General features: G+C 44.0%; 1 protein-coding gene across 12 annotated transcripts in view; it reads left to right on the forward strand.

Annotated features, from left to right (window-relative positions):
- Positions 1–4,008: 4,008 nt before the first annotated feature.
- The window catches only part of LOC129867982 (calcium/calmodulin-dependent protein kinase kinase 1-like), a 96,991-nt gene continuing 87,295 nt past the window's right edge, over positions 4,009–13,704 (forward strand). For 11 of the 12 annotated variants that reach the window (XR_008761702.1, XR_008761703.1, XR_008761704.1 and 8 more), the window contains exons 1-2: positions 4,017–4,437; positions 12,688–12,735. Coding sequence is in view for 2 of the 12 variants with exons in the window: in XM_055941515.1 (XP_055797490.1) it covers positions 4,114–4,437; positions 12,688–12,735 (372 nt within the window). In the remaining 10 variants the exon portion in view is untranslated. Of the gene's footprint in view, positions 4,438–12,687; positions 12,736–13,704 lie in introns of all 12 variants that reach the window. The other variant, XM_055941516.1, reaches the window with a different exon arrangement.

The raw sequence follows: 13,704 nt of genomic DNA on the forward strand, positions 1-13,704 counted from the left end.
GTCATACACAGGAGGAGGCAGGTAGCTGGGTCCAGGGGCAGACAGAAGGTCATACACAGGAGGAGGCAGGTAGCTGGGTCCAGGGGCAGGCAGAAGGTCATACACAGGAGGAGGCATGTAGCTGGGTCCAGGGGCAGGCAGAAGGTCATACACAGGAGGAGGTAGGTAGCTGGGTCCAGGGGCAGGCAGAAGGTCATACACAGGAGGAGGTAGGTAGCTGGGTCCAGGGGCAGACAGAAGGTCATACACAGGAGGAGGCAGGTAGCTGGGTCCAGGGGCAGACAGAAGGTCATACACAGGAGGAGGTAGGTAGCTGGGTCCAGGGGCAGACAGAAGGTCATACACAGGAGGAGGCAGGTAGCTGGGTCCAGGGGCAGACAGAAGGTCATACACAGGAGGAGGCAGGTAGCTGGGGCCAGGGGCAGGCAGAAGGTCATACACAGGAGGAGGCAGGTAGCTGGGGCCAGGGGCACGCAGAAGGTCATACACAGGAGGAGGTAGGTAGCTGGGTCCAGGGGCAGACAGAAGGTCATACACAGGAGGAGGCAGGTAGCTGGGTCCAGGGGCAGACAGAAGGTCATACACAGGGGGTTCAAAAAGGCAACAGTATAGGCAGGGAAAAGGCTAGTAACGTCATCTGGGAGATCAGGCAATAGGTTGATAACAGGCAGGGAAAGTACAGGCAGGGAATAGGCCAAAAGGCGTCGTTAGTGAGGCAGGCAAAAACTATCATACACGGGAGGATTAAATTACAGGAAACCCAGCGCTCTGAATAGAAGTGTGTCCCAAAACAAACAATACCTCACAGTGACGGGGTGCAAAGAACTGAACTAAATAGTGTGTGGTACTGACATACAGGTGTGTGAACAGGTGATCAGAATTCAGGTGATTGGGATCTGGAGAGTGAGCTGCTGTAAGGGCTGTTGTCCTCCTCCTCCTCAGATGAGGAGAGGAGAGAAGGATCAGTGGACCAATACGCAGCATTAGGGAAATATGCCATCTCTTTATTTGACACGACGGCACACGAAAACAAAACACTTACGAAATTACAAAACAAGAAAACGACGTAGACGAAAACCTGAACATGAACTTACATAACTAAAACGTAAAACTCACGGACAGGAACAGACTACATCAAAACGAACGAACAACCAAACAGTCCCGTATGGTACATACATCGACGACACAGGAGACAATCACCCACAAACAAACAGTGAGAACACCCTACCTAAATATGACTCTCAATTAGAGGAAAACGCAAAACACCTGCCTCTAATTAAGAGCCATACCAGGCAACCCAAAACCAACATAGAAACAGAAAACATAGACTGCCCACCCAAAACTCACGCCCTGACCATATACACATACAAAAACAACAGAAAACAGGTCAGGAACGTTACAGCTGCGTTCAGGGGATCTATGTGTTTGAGAGTGTGATCTGAAGAGTGAGCTGCGTTCAGGGGATCTATGTGTTTGAGAGTGTTGGAAGCAGACGTTACAAACAGGTGTAGATCTTACTGTGAAATGCTTACTGACAAGCCCTTAACCAACCATGCAGTTATAGGAAAATAGAGTTAAGAAAATATTTACTAAATCAACGAGTTTTAAAAAATGCGTGTGTGTGTGTTACTGTGTGTGTTACTGTGTGTGTGTTACTGTGCGTGTGCATGTGTTACTGTGTGTGTGCATGTGTTACTGTGTGTGTGTTACTGTGTGTGTGCATGTGTTACTGTGTGTGTGCATGTGTTACTGTGTGTGTGCATGTGTTACTGTGTGTGTGTTACTGTGTGTGTGCATGTGTTACTGTGTGTGTGTTACTGTGTGTGTGCATGTGTTACTGTGCGTGTGTTACTGTGTGTGTGCATGTGTTACTGTGTGTGTGCATGTGTTACTGTGTGTGTGCATGTGTTACTGTGTGTGTGCATGTGTTACTGTGTGTGTGTTACTGTGTGTGTGCATGTGTTACTGTGTGTGTGCATGTGTTACTGTGTGTGTGTTACTGTGTGTGTGCATGTGTTACTGTGTGTGTGTTACTGTGTGTGTGCATGTGTTACTGTGTGTGTGCATGTGTTACTGTGTGTGTGCATGTGTTACTGTGTGTGTGTTACTGTATGTGTGTGTTACTGTGTGTGTGTGTGTGTGTGTGTGTGTGTGTGTGTGTGTGTGTGTGTGTGTGTGTGTGTGTGTGTGTGTGTGTGTGTGTGTGTGTGTGTGTGTGTGTGTGTGTTACTGTGTGTGTGCATGTGTTACTGTGTGTGTGTTACTGTGTGTGTGCATGTGTTACTGTGTGTGTGTTACTGTGTGTGTGTTACTGTGTGTGTGTTACTGTGTGTGTGTTAGTGTGTGTGTGTGTGTGTGTGTGTGTGTGTTAGTGTGTGTGTGTTAGTGTGTGTGTGTGTGTTACTGTGTGTGTATTACTGTGTGTGTATTACTGTGTGTGTGTGTTACTGTGTGTTATTTACTCCCTGATTAAGATAGGTTCTTTGAGACATGTTTCCTGTGTTCTGTCCTGTGTTCTTTTCTGCAGAGACAATAATTCCTCAACCAGCTGGCTGCTCCACCTCCCTCTGATACCAGCTCACTATGACAAGCTGTTTCCGTCATTTACATTTGGGATAAAAGGGGAGAGCTTACAATGAACAAATCTCTGCTGTTATTGTCACATAGGTTCAAACACACAGAGACACACAGAAACACACACACACACACACACACAGAAACACACACACACACACACACACACACACACACACACACACACACACACACACACACACACACACAGACACTCGGTGTAATTGCATGAAACAGTGGATCTTGTTCATCAGATCTGTGTTAAGACAGGCATGTAAACACACACACACAGACACTCAGAGAGAGAGAGTTGGAGACAGATAGAGAGAGACAAATGGAGAGAGTCAGACACAGATGGAGAGAGAGAGAGAGAGAGGCAGATGGAGAGAGAGAGAGAGGCAGAGGGAGAGAGAGAGGGGCAGATGGAGAGAGAGAGACAAATGGAGAGAGTCACACAGATAGAGAGAGAGAGAGAGAGAGGCAGAGGGAAAGAGAGGGGCAGATGGAGAGAGGGGGAGAGAGAGAGGGAGAGAAAGAGGGGCAGATGGAGAGAGAGAGAGACAAATGGAGAGAGTCAGACACAGATTGAGAGAGAGAGAGGCAGATGGAGCGAGGGGGAGAGAGAGGCAGAGGGAGAGAGACGGGCAGATGGAGAGGCGCAGGCTCCCGGGTGGCGCAGTGGTCTAGGGCACTGCATCGCAGTGCTAGCTGCGCCACCAGACAACCGGGAGGTCCGTGGGGCGACGCACAATTGGCATAGCGTCGTCCGGGTTAGGGAGGGTTTGGCCGGTAGGGATATCCTTGTCTCAGTATGTAAAAATGTAATAAAATGTATGCACTCTACTGTAAGTCGCTCTGGATAAGAGCGTCTGCTAAATGACTAAAATGTAAATGTAAAAATGGAGAGAGGGGGAGAGAGAGAGGCAGAGGGAGAGAGAGAGGGGCAGATGGAGAGAGAGAGAGGCAGATGGATTTTCACCATCATTATTTAACCTCTTGAGATGGGAAACAGATTTGTATGAAGTTAAACATGTGCTCTTTATGACAGAATGTTACAATTAGCTAAAATCAAAACTTTTTTGGGGACCAAGTTACACTTCTCAAAGAGCACTGACTTGGTGGAATGCCAATGTGTACATGCTCTTGTGTGGATTAGATTGGTCTGGTTGTTATCTGTAAACTGTAAATCATGGAACATGATACAATGTCCATATCATATGATATCATAATGTGTTTGATCTGTATTTTTATTGAGCTGCCCTCTCGGCCACGTCTCCATTGGTCTCCTCAATGGGATAAATACAGGTTAAATGAAGGTTAAATAACAAAAATACAATCATCTCAATCATTTTCTCTTCTGTATGAAATGATCCCTCTCTCTACTCTCTGTTGGCTGCAGCTCCTGTGAGGCTCCTGTGCAAGTCCCCCCCCCCCCCCCCCCCCCCCCTGGCTGGCCCAGACCACGTTGATGCTGTTGTGCCCACCCCGCCTTCCCCCTCCCCTTTTACTCCGGCGTTCCCACCATACCTTCTTCCAGTGATGGCGATGAGTACCGACCCGGGCTGCAGAAGGGACGACTCTGACCCTGACTCAATGACCCCTGACCCCAGTAACCTCACCGCCATGATGGCCGCAGTCACCATGAAGACCACCGAGACAGACGTCTCACCGGCCAATGGCGTGAGGAACGGGGCTCAGCAGGACGGAGCTAAAAGAGGCCCTCCTTCGCGGGCACACCTCTCAGGGAGGAAGCTGTCGCTACAGGAACGAGGGACGTACCCATCAGGGGGGACTCACGTCTCCCCCCGTGTGGCACGCAGACCCACCGTGGAGTCCAAGCAGGTCTCCATCTCAGATGCAGAGGTGAGTAAACGGACTCTGCGCCTACACAGGGAAAGGGATAAGAATTTAGTTCAGTGCAATGAACATGATTATTGCTCCTATGTTTTGAGTTGAATTGAGAGGGCTAAGTCAGGTTTATAAATGGGGTTTGGAGGGATAGTTCCGTGGTAGAACGTCTGACTGAATACCAAGAGGTGTTCAGGTTTAAATAAAAGATGAATAGAATTAAACATAAAATGTTGAAGACACCAGCAGCCACAGCCAGAGAAATCCTGTTTGCATCTTTTTGTAGTCATTGTTGGCTTGAGAGTCACAGCTCTGTGTGTGTGTGCGGTGGGATCAGTGAATGGTGGGATTGTATGCTCCATCATTGTGAACTGTGATTCGTAGTGCAGAATAGACTTGATTTTTCTGTATTAGAAAGAAAGTGAATCTCGTCCGAGCTGGCGTGTGTCGTACCACTGGTCGGTCGGGTAGACCAGTCAGGAGCTTTATCTCTCAGAGAGCTTAAGTTTTAGCAGCATTTAATGGGTCCACATACTAATCCCTGTGTGTGTGTGTGTGTGTGTGTGTGTGTGTGTGTGTGTGTGTGCGTGCCCCCGCACATGTGTGTGTGTGTGTTCTGAGATGACCTAGGGCAGTGCTCTGCTCGGGAACAGTCATGACATTGTGGGATTGACATGAATGTGTAATGTACATATAGAATATTGTGGCAAACCTCTTGAAGGTTAGGAACGTTAGTCACAAATTAAGTGGGAAACTGTCACCAAAATCACGCCAGAGTGAGAGTTCTTTCAAACAGGACAGTACCTGTGTGTTTGTTTCTCCGTCCGGGTCCACCCAGGTCGTAGGCAAGGTCAAGGATAGCAGGGTTCGGTACACGAATCGGGTTCTCGGTAGGGCCAGGTCCAAACGCCAACAGGTAATTCCAAAACAGTCTAGCTCCTACACCGTAAATCCAGCCAATATCTATTGTCTCTTTCTCTATGGTTCATAGATCCTTCCAGCCCTCTCTCTCTCCTCCTGGTTTGTCTTGACCCTTTATCTCTGGGTCGGCTCCACCTTCTGAGGGTTCCCCTTACTTCTGGGACTTGTAGTTTTGGCAGTCGGCCATTTTGTGATCTGTATTTCTGATTTTAGTGATCGGGTAGAGCCCGTTTATTAGTTCTGCTCTCACATATCTTCCATTTATCACTCGACCCCCTTAGTTGCCACAATATGTTGCCTCTAGCTGCATAACCGTCCAGCTCAAATAGTCAAAAGTCTTCTATATGGCAGACCAATCCGAACTCATCTCTCGGCATGTCCAGCCCACTCATTATCTCAGCCAATCATGGCTAGTGGGGAGGTTGTTGGCTTTTTATGGGGCTTAACCAACAAGGCTCGTAATTTAACCTTTGTATTCGTATTTTCAGATGGCATACAAGTTTGTTATTAAGGCACATGAAAGTTCACATGTTCAAAAAGGCATTTCTGCCCAAAAGTTTGATTAACATTTTTATATATATATATATATATATATATATATTTTTTTTACATTCAAGCAGCTCTCCTGTGAAGTCGTGACTTGCGATGTACGCCTAATTTCCTGAATCGGGTCACAAATGTAGATTTCCACCTAATAAACATACCCAAAAGTAACCGCTATTCATGTGTAATTACATGATTCTGACATGCCAAAACTTGGTATATTTGGAGTGAAGGCATCTGGGAGATGGTGAGGAAATTATCAGAAGAAAGATAGGAGTTACATAGTTCAGAATACACAAGTTCAAACACACACAAAATAACAGTTTTTTTGTTTATTTATTTTGAAAGTCATCTTTCATTGACAACCTATAAGGGAATTATTGATGCCCATAGTTGGAAACACATCAGATGGCTAACACAACATGTGAATGATATCAGAAAAAATAGTATTGATAGACCTAACAACTAGAAATGGTATTGATAGACTTAACAACTAGACATGGTATTGATAGACCTAACAACTAGACATGGTATTGATAGACCTAACAACTAGACATGGTATTGATAGACCTAACAACTAGACATGGTATTGATAGACCTAACAACTAGAAATGGTATTGATAGACTTAACAACTAGACATGGTATTGATAGACCTAACAACTAGACATGGTATTGATAGACCTAACAACTAGAAATGGTATTGATAGACTTAACAACTAGACATGGTATTGATAGACCTAACAACTAGACATGGTATTGATAGACCTAACAACTAGACATGGTATTGATAGACCTAACAGCTAGACATGGTATTGATAGACCTAACAACTAGACATGGTATTGATAGACCTAACAACTAGACATGGTATTGATAGACCTAACAACTAGACATGGTATTGATAGACCGAACAACTAGACATGGTATTGATAGACCTAACAACTAGAAATGGTATTGATAGACCTAACAACTAGACATGGTATTGATAGACCTAACAACTAGAAATGGTATTGATACACCTAACAACTAGAAATGGTATTGATAGACCTAACAACTAGACATGGTATTGATAGACCTAACAACTAGACATGGTATTGATAGACCTAACAACTAGAAATGGTATTGATAGACCTAACAACTAGACATGGTATTGATAGACCGAACAACTAGACATGGTATTGATAGACCTAACAACTAGACATGGTATTGATAGACCTAACAACTAGAAATGGTATTGATAGACCTAACAACTAGACATGGTATTGATAGACCTAACAACTAGACATGGTATTGATACACCTAACAACTAGACATGGTATTGATACACCTAACAACTAGACATGGTATTGATAGACCTAACAACTAGACATGGTATTGATACACCTAACAACTAGAAATGGTATTGATAGACCTAACAACTAGACATGGTATTGATAGACCTAACAACTAGACATGGTATTGATACACCTAACAACTAGACATGGTATTGATAGACCTAACAACTAGACATGGTATTGATACACCTAACAACTAGAAATGGTATTGATAGACCTAACAACTAGACATGGTATTGATAGACCTAACAACTAGACATGGACAAATGTTTTAGTAAGTGGTGTCAGGTGTGGACACGGGACGTTTCCAAGTGTCCCTAAACCTCTTTGAAGTGTCATATGTCTGTAAATTAGATCATTCCAGTGCTATTAGATTTGTATCCCTTTACAAGCATTTCGCTACACCAGCAATAACATCTGCTAAACACGTGTATGTGACCAATAAAATGTGATTTTGATTTTTAATCCCTAAACACAATTTATTCCATATCAACCTCACTCACAAACACATCATCATCTGCACATCTATCACTCCAGTGTTAATTGCTAAATTGTAATTATTTCGCCACTATGGCCTATTTATTGCCTTACCTCCCTAATCTTACTACATTTGCACACACTGTACATAGATTTTTCTATTGTGCTATTGACTGTACGTTTGTTTATGTGTAACTCTGTGTTGTTGTTTTTGCCGCACTGCTTTGCTTTATCTTGGCCAGGTCGCAGTTGTAAATGAGAACTTGTTCTCAACTGGTCTACCTGGTTAAATAAAGGTGATAAAAAACTAAAACTAAAATAGTGGTGGTGTTATGGGGTATCCAGGGTACTTTCAAGTGTAATTTTCAACCTCTCCAAAGTGTCCGAATGTGGTAATTGCACTGTTTTTGCCCACTGCATGTGCCTTACAGTGATTGTTTACTATAAAAACCAACAACTCAACACCAACCTCCCTCATACATTATGGTGGTGGTGTGTTTCATTCATATTTTTCATGCGCAAAGATATAGTCACTCGGTGGACATTCCACGTTGCCATTAAGTCATACATCATTAGATAACATTGGCAATAGGCTAGATGTGTTCCTACCAACCTAAGGATTAATGTCATACTCCACGTGCAACTATAGCTCAAACACAGACCAAATTGAAGCTTACCTTGTAAGATGTTTGCTGTTTGGTGAAAACGTTGTATAAAATAAACATTTTGACTCTCGGGGCTGGTGATCAGTAACGGTAGGTCAAAGCCAGACAAATAAGATATCCTCATGATCTGTGGAGTCTCGGCTTTTGGTGTGAATCAACGTATTCCGTGTTTATCTTGTTTATGCTTCACACCGCCAACCGTAACGTAGGTAGCAGCCGTCTTGAAATTAGGTCATCGACTCGGCCTGCCCTTATACACTCGTATGCCCATATATGGTAGTAAGTCCAAAGATTTTAAGGCACAGCGCAATAGCCAAGATACCATGTCTTTGCAGATGGGGAGTACCGTTCTCATACCAGACTGAATTGAATATAAACAAATCAAATATGGTCCCCAAATATGGGACTTTACATTTAAAAGGATTTATTTAAGGTTCTGTCTGGCTCCGGCTGTCAGCTTCTCAAAGACCAGAGGCTCTGTGTCTCAAAGGGAACCCTATTCCCTGTATAGTGCACTACTATAGCACCCTATTCCCTATATAGTGCACTACTATAGCACCCTATTCCCTATATAATGCACTACTATGGCACCCTATTCCCTATATAATGCACTACTATAGCACCCTATATAATGCACTACTATTGTCAGGACCCGGTGCGAGAAACAGTCACTAATAATCAGCAGAACCCAGAAGATGAGGCAGACACAGCAGTACTAAAGATGGTGGTTTAATAAAAGAACAAGATCTTCAGGCAAAGAATATATAACCACAATGTCCAAAATAAAGCCAAAAGGCAAAAAATGGATATCTTCCAAAATACAAAGAAAATCCACAAAGTGGTAAGAACAGCAAGGGAAAAAACAAACCTCAAAAGACTAATCCAAAAAACACAAGAATAAAACCAGAGAACCTCTGGAAAATCCAACAAGAGAAAATATATGTTCACAACAAGGCTGGGGCTGGGTGCTAACATACAAACACTGAGCAAAGAACTGAGGAACACACAGGGTTTAAATACTAACAAGGGAACGACATACAGGTGCAAACAATAATTAGAGCAAGGAAAAAACAAAAGGTTCAAAAAAGGTGCAATGGGGACATCTAGTGACCAAAACCAGAACAGTCCTGGCCAAAACCTGACAACTATGGCACCCTATCCCCTATATAATGCACTACTATAGCACCCTATCCCCTATAAAATGCACTACTATAGCACCCTATTCCCTATATAATGCACTAATATAGCACCCTATCCCCTATATAGTGCACTACTATAGCACCCTATTCCCTATATAATGCACTACTATAGCACCCTATTCCCTATATAGTGCACTACTATAGCACCCTAGTCCCTATATACTAGGGTTAAATGTGGAACGTGCCAAGGTTGTAGCTGTGCTGAGTGACGGTGAACCAGGATAACCTTTAACGGCATGGTGAGAGAGAGAGGAGTTTTTCCTCTTATTGACTTTTCCTGGGCTAGATCAGCTTTAATATTGCAGATTGTGGCTTCTATCAATGTCGTTGTCTGCATCATTTCCAATCCCCCATATCTATTTTTTGTAAATATACAGTGTATATACTTATTAAAAGTATTGATATTTTCCTTTGTTATTTTCCCCTAACCCTACCACCCTCCTCTAATTAGAGTAAACTAATGGACAACAGCGCTTAGGCTTCTATGTACTATATACATTTTACAGACACAGTATATTTTACAATCTCTCTATCTCTCTGTCTTTCTCTCTCTTTCTCTCTCACACTCCATCTCTGTCAATCTCTCTACCTCTCTGTCTTTCTGTCTCTTTCTGTCTCTCTCACACTCTGTCTCTGACATAATTTACAAACTAAGCATTTATGTTTAGTGTGTCTGCCAGATCAGAGGCAATAGGGATGACCAGTGATGTTCTCTTGATAAGTGTGTGAATTGGACCATTTTCCTGTCAAAAGTAAAGTACAGACACCTAAAAGTAATACTTTAAAGTATTTCTACTTAAGTACTTTACTCTACTGCTCTCACACTACGTCTCTCTCTCTCTCTCTCTTCCACTCTCTCCCTTCCTCTCTCCCTATTTTAGAGGGATGAACATAATTATGGAGTCTCTTGTTTTGAAGCCGAGGATTAACCACAGTAATCCGTAGAGTAACACCTGAAACCCAACAATGCAGCGATGCTTTAACAACAATGACAGTCAGATGATCTCAGCCACATCCACAACAGCCCCCCACACCCACAACAGCCCCCCACACCCACAACAGCCCCCCACACCCACAACAGCCCCCCACACCCACAACAGCCCCCCACACCCACAACAGCACCCCACACCCACAACAGCCCCCCACACCCACAACAGCCCCCCACACCCACAACGCCACCCCACACCCACAACAGCACCCCACACCCACAACGACCCCCCACACCCACAACAGCCCCCCCACACCCACAACGGCCCCCCACACCCACATCCTTGTCTCATAGTTTTGATGTTTCAGTGGTATTAGGAATCTCTCTCTAGCACTCCCTTTCTCTCTATTCTCTCCCTCTCTCTCTCTCTCTATTCTCTCTCTCTCTCTATTCTCTCTCTCTCTTTCTCTCTCTCTCTCTATTCTCTCTCTCTCTCGCTCTCTCTCTCTCTCTCTCTCTCTCTCTCTCTCTCTCTATCCTCTCTCTCTCTCTATTCTCTCTCTCTCTCCTCTCTCTATTTTCTCTCTATTCTCTCTTCTCTTCTCTCTCTCTCTCTCTCTATTCTCTCTCTCTCTCTCTCTATTCTCTCTCTCTCTCTATTCTCTCTCTCTCTCTCTCTATTCTCTCTCTCTCTCTCTCTCTATTCTCTCTCTCTCTATTCTCTCTCTCTCTATTCTCTCTCTCTCTATTCTCTCTCCTCTCTCTATTCTCTCTCCTCTCTCTATTCTCTATTCTCTCTCCTCTCTCTATTCTCTCTCTCTCTCTATTCTCTCTCTCTATTCTCTCTCCTCTCTCTCTCTCTTTATCTTCTCTCTCTCTCTCTCTCTCTCTCTCTCTCTCTCTCTCTCTCTCTCTCTCTTTCTCTCTCTCTCTCTCTCTCTCTCTCTCTCTCTCTCTCTCTTGTCTCTCTATCTTTCTCACTCTGCCCCCTCCATCTCTCTCCTCATTTTCCGACCACAGTGACAGCATCGCCTTCACACTTTTCAGAAAAAGCATGAGCAGTGTTTTGGCACCAATACATTTCCCTCTTCTATTTATTGGCTCGTCACCCGATGCTCAGTAATGAAGGAGTAATGTCTGTTTAAGTGGGTTCCAGCCTCCCGCAGTGCACTCAGGTGTGTCTCTCTGCCCTCACTAAGGTGTTGGAAGAAACTATTGACCTCTCTCCCCTGCAGGGCCACTTCAAGGTGAGGGACAGAACCAAAATGGAGACTTGTAAAATCACCAGGAAATCAGCTGAAAGTGATTCAAATTTAGGAAATCTGTTCCCAAGTATTCCCACACGTAATTAGATCGACATATGTGATTGTCCAAATGTAATCAGGGTTTTAAATGATTCTGCTTTTGTCAAATACTATATCTGTTTGTGCTGCTTGCAGTTTCCATAGTTAGCCATCTTTGAGGCCGGATAACGTAACTCGTACGTGTAAAGGTTATTGATGTTGTTAGGTACAGCGGGAGTTTTTCTAAAATAGCTTTATAAATGAAAAGAGAGCAATGTATCGACCTACGTGAGGTTAAAGAGAGCCAGCCTACTCTCTGGTAGAGAATACAGTGATGTCCTACACCTGTCACCTGTGATCAAATGAAGTGCACTATGGGTATCTAGCATCTTTAATGATGTGGCAGCTGCGTTCATATAGATGATGTTGCCGCGGTCTAGGAACGGTGGGAACGTCGACTATTTAGTGAGACTGTATTTCTATAGAAGAAGCCTCTTTTTATTCTCAGTTTCTTAACTAACTCATCAATATGCTTTGAAAAAGACAGTTTTTCATCTATCCAGATTCCCAGGTATTTGTAACACAGACATGATCAGTATGGACACCATCCAAAGGACATTAGGCTAAAGTCATTAGCATCATTTTGTTATGTGCTCTAGTAAACATTTACTTTTGCATTTTATCCGCCTTCAATACTAGTTTTGGGGTCAATAAAGGTTTTCAATAATACAATGCCAGTTTCAAGTTTTGTATTTGTTATATGTACATGATACATATGGTATACACTGTCCAAATAAATGCTGACGCGCAGGTTACAGCATCCAATGTTCTATTTCTCTCTGCAGGGTGGATTTCTTTCTTTCCATATGTTGTCGTTTACAAATGTCATCCCTTTCTTGTCTTCTTCCTGCTGCAGGACTGTATCCAGCTGAACCAGTACAAGCTGAAGAGTGAGATCGGCAAGGTGAGCCTCGACCTAACGCAGAACACCCTGGATTTAATTATTCTCTTTCTGATATTGGTATAGCATGTTTCTTTACCATCGTGTCCCCGTTGTATCCAACTGTCTCCCATTGATTATACAGTCTGTTATGATTAACACCAAAGACAAATCAATATTATCCCTGAGCCGAATAGCCCGTGTTCAATTACCTTATGTCAACCCTGCTGGTGTTATCCGTGCGCTGCCTCTGTCTCTGTTTGTCTGGGTCTGTCTGTTTGGGTCTGTCTCTGTCTGGGTCTGTCTGTCTGGGTCTGTCTCTGTCTGGGTCTGTCTCTGTCTGGGTCTGTCTCTGTCTGGGTCTGTCTCTGTCTGGGTCTGTCTGGATCTGTCTGTCTGAATCTGTCTCTTTCTGTCTGTCTGGGTCTGTCTGGGTCTGTCTGGGTCTGTCTCTGTCTGGGTCTGTCTCTGTCTGGGTCTTACTCTGTCTGGGTCTGTCTCTGTCTGGGTCTGTCTCTGTCTGGATCTGTCTGTCTGAATCTGTCTCTTTCTGTCTGTCTGGGTCTGTCTGGGTCTGTCTCTGTCTGGGTCTGTCTCTGTCTGGGTCTGTCTCTGTCTGGGTCTGTCTCTGTCTGGGTCTGTCTCTGTCTGGATCTGTCTCTTTCTGTCTGTCTGGGTCTGTCTGGGTCTGTCTCTGTCTGGGTCTGTCTCTGTCTGGGTCTGTCTCTGTCTGGGTCTGTCTCTGTCTGGGTCTGTCTCTGTCTGGGTCTGTCTGTCTGGCTCTGTCTCTGTCTGGGTCTGGGTCTGTCTGTCTGTTTGGATCTGTCTCTATTGTCTACTATTGTAAAGTGGCTGTTCCACTGGATGTCATAAGGTGAATGCACCAATTTGTAAGTCGCTCTGGATAAGAGCGTCTGCTAAATGACTTAAATGTAAATGTATGTCTCTGTCTGTCTCTGTCTGGGTCTGTCTCTCTCTGGGTCTGTCTGTTTA

This window comes from Salvelinus fontinalis, chromosome 13 (genome assembly GCF_029448725.1).
Source record: "Salvelinus fontinalis isolate EN_2023a chromosome 13, ASM2944872v1, whole genome shotgun sequence".
NCBI classification, from domain to species: Eukaryota; Metazoa; Chordata; class Actinopteri; order Salmoniformes; family Salmonidae; genus Salvelinus; species Salvelinus fontinalis.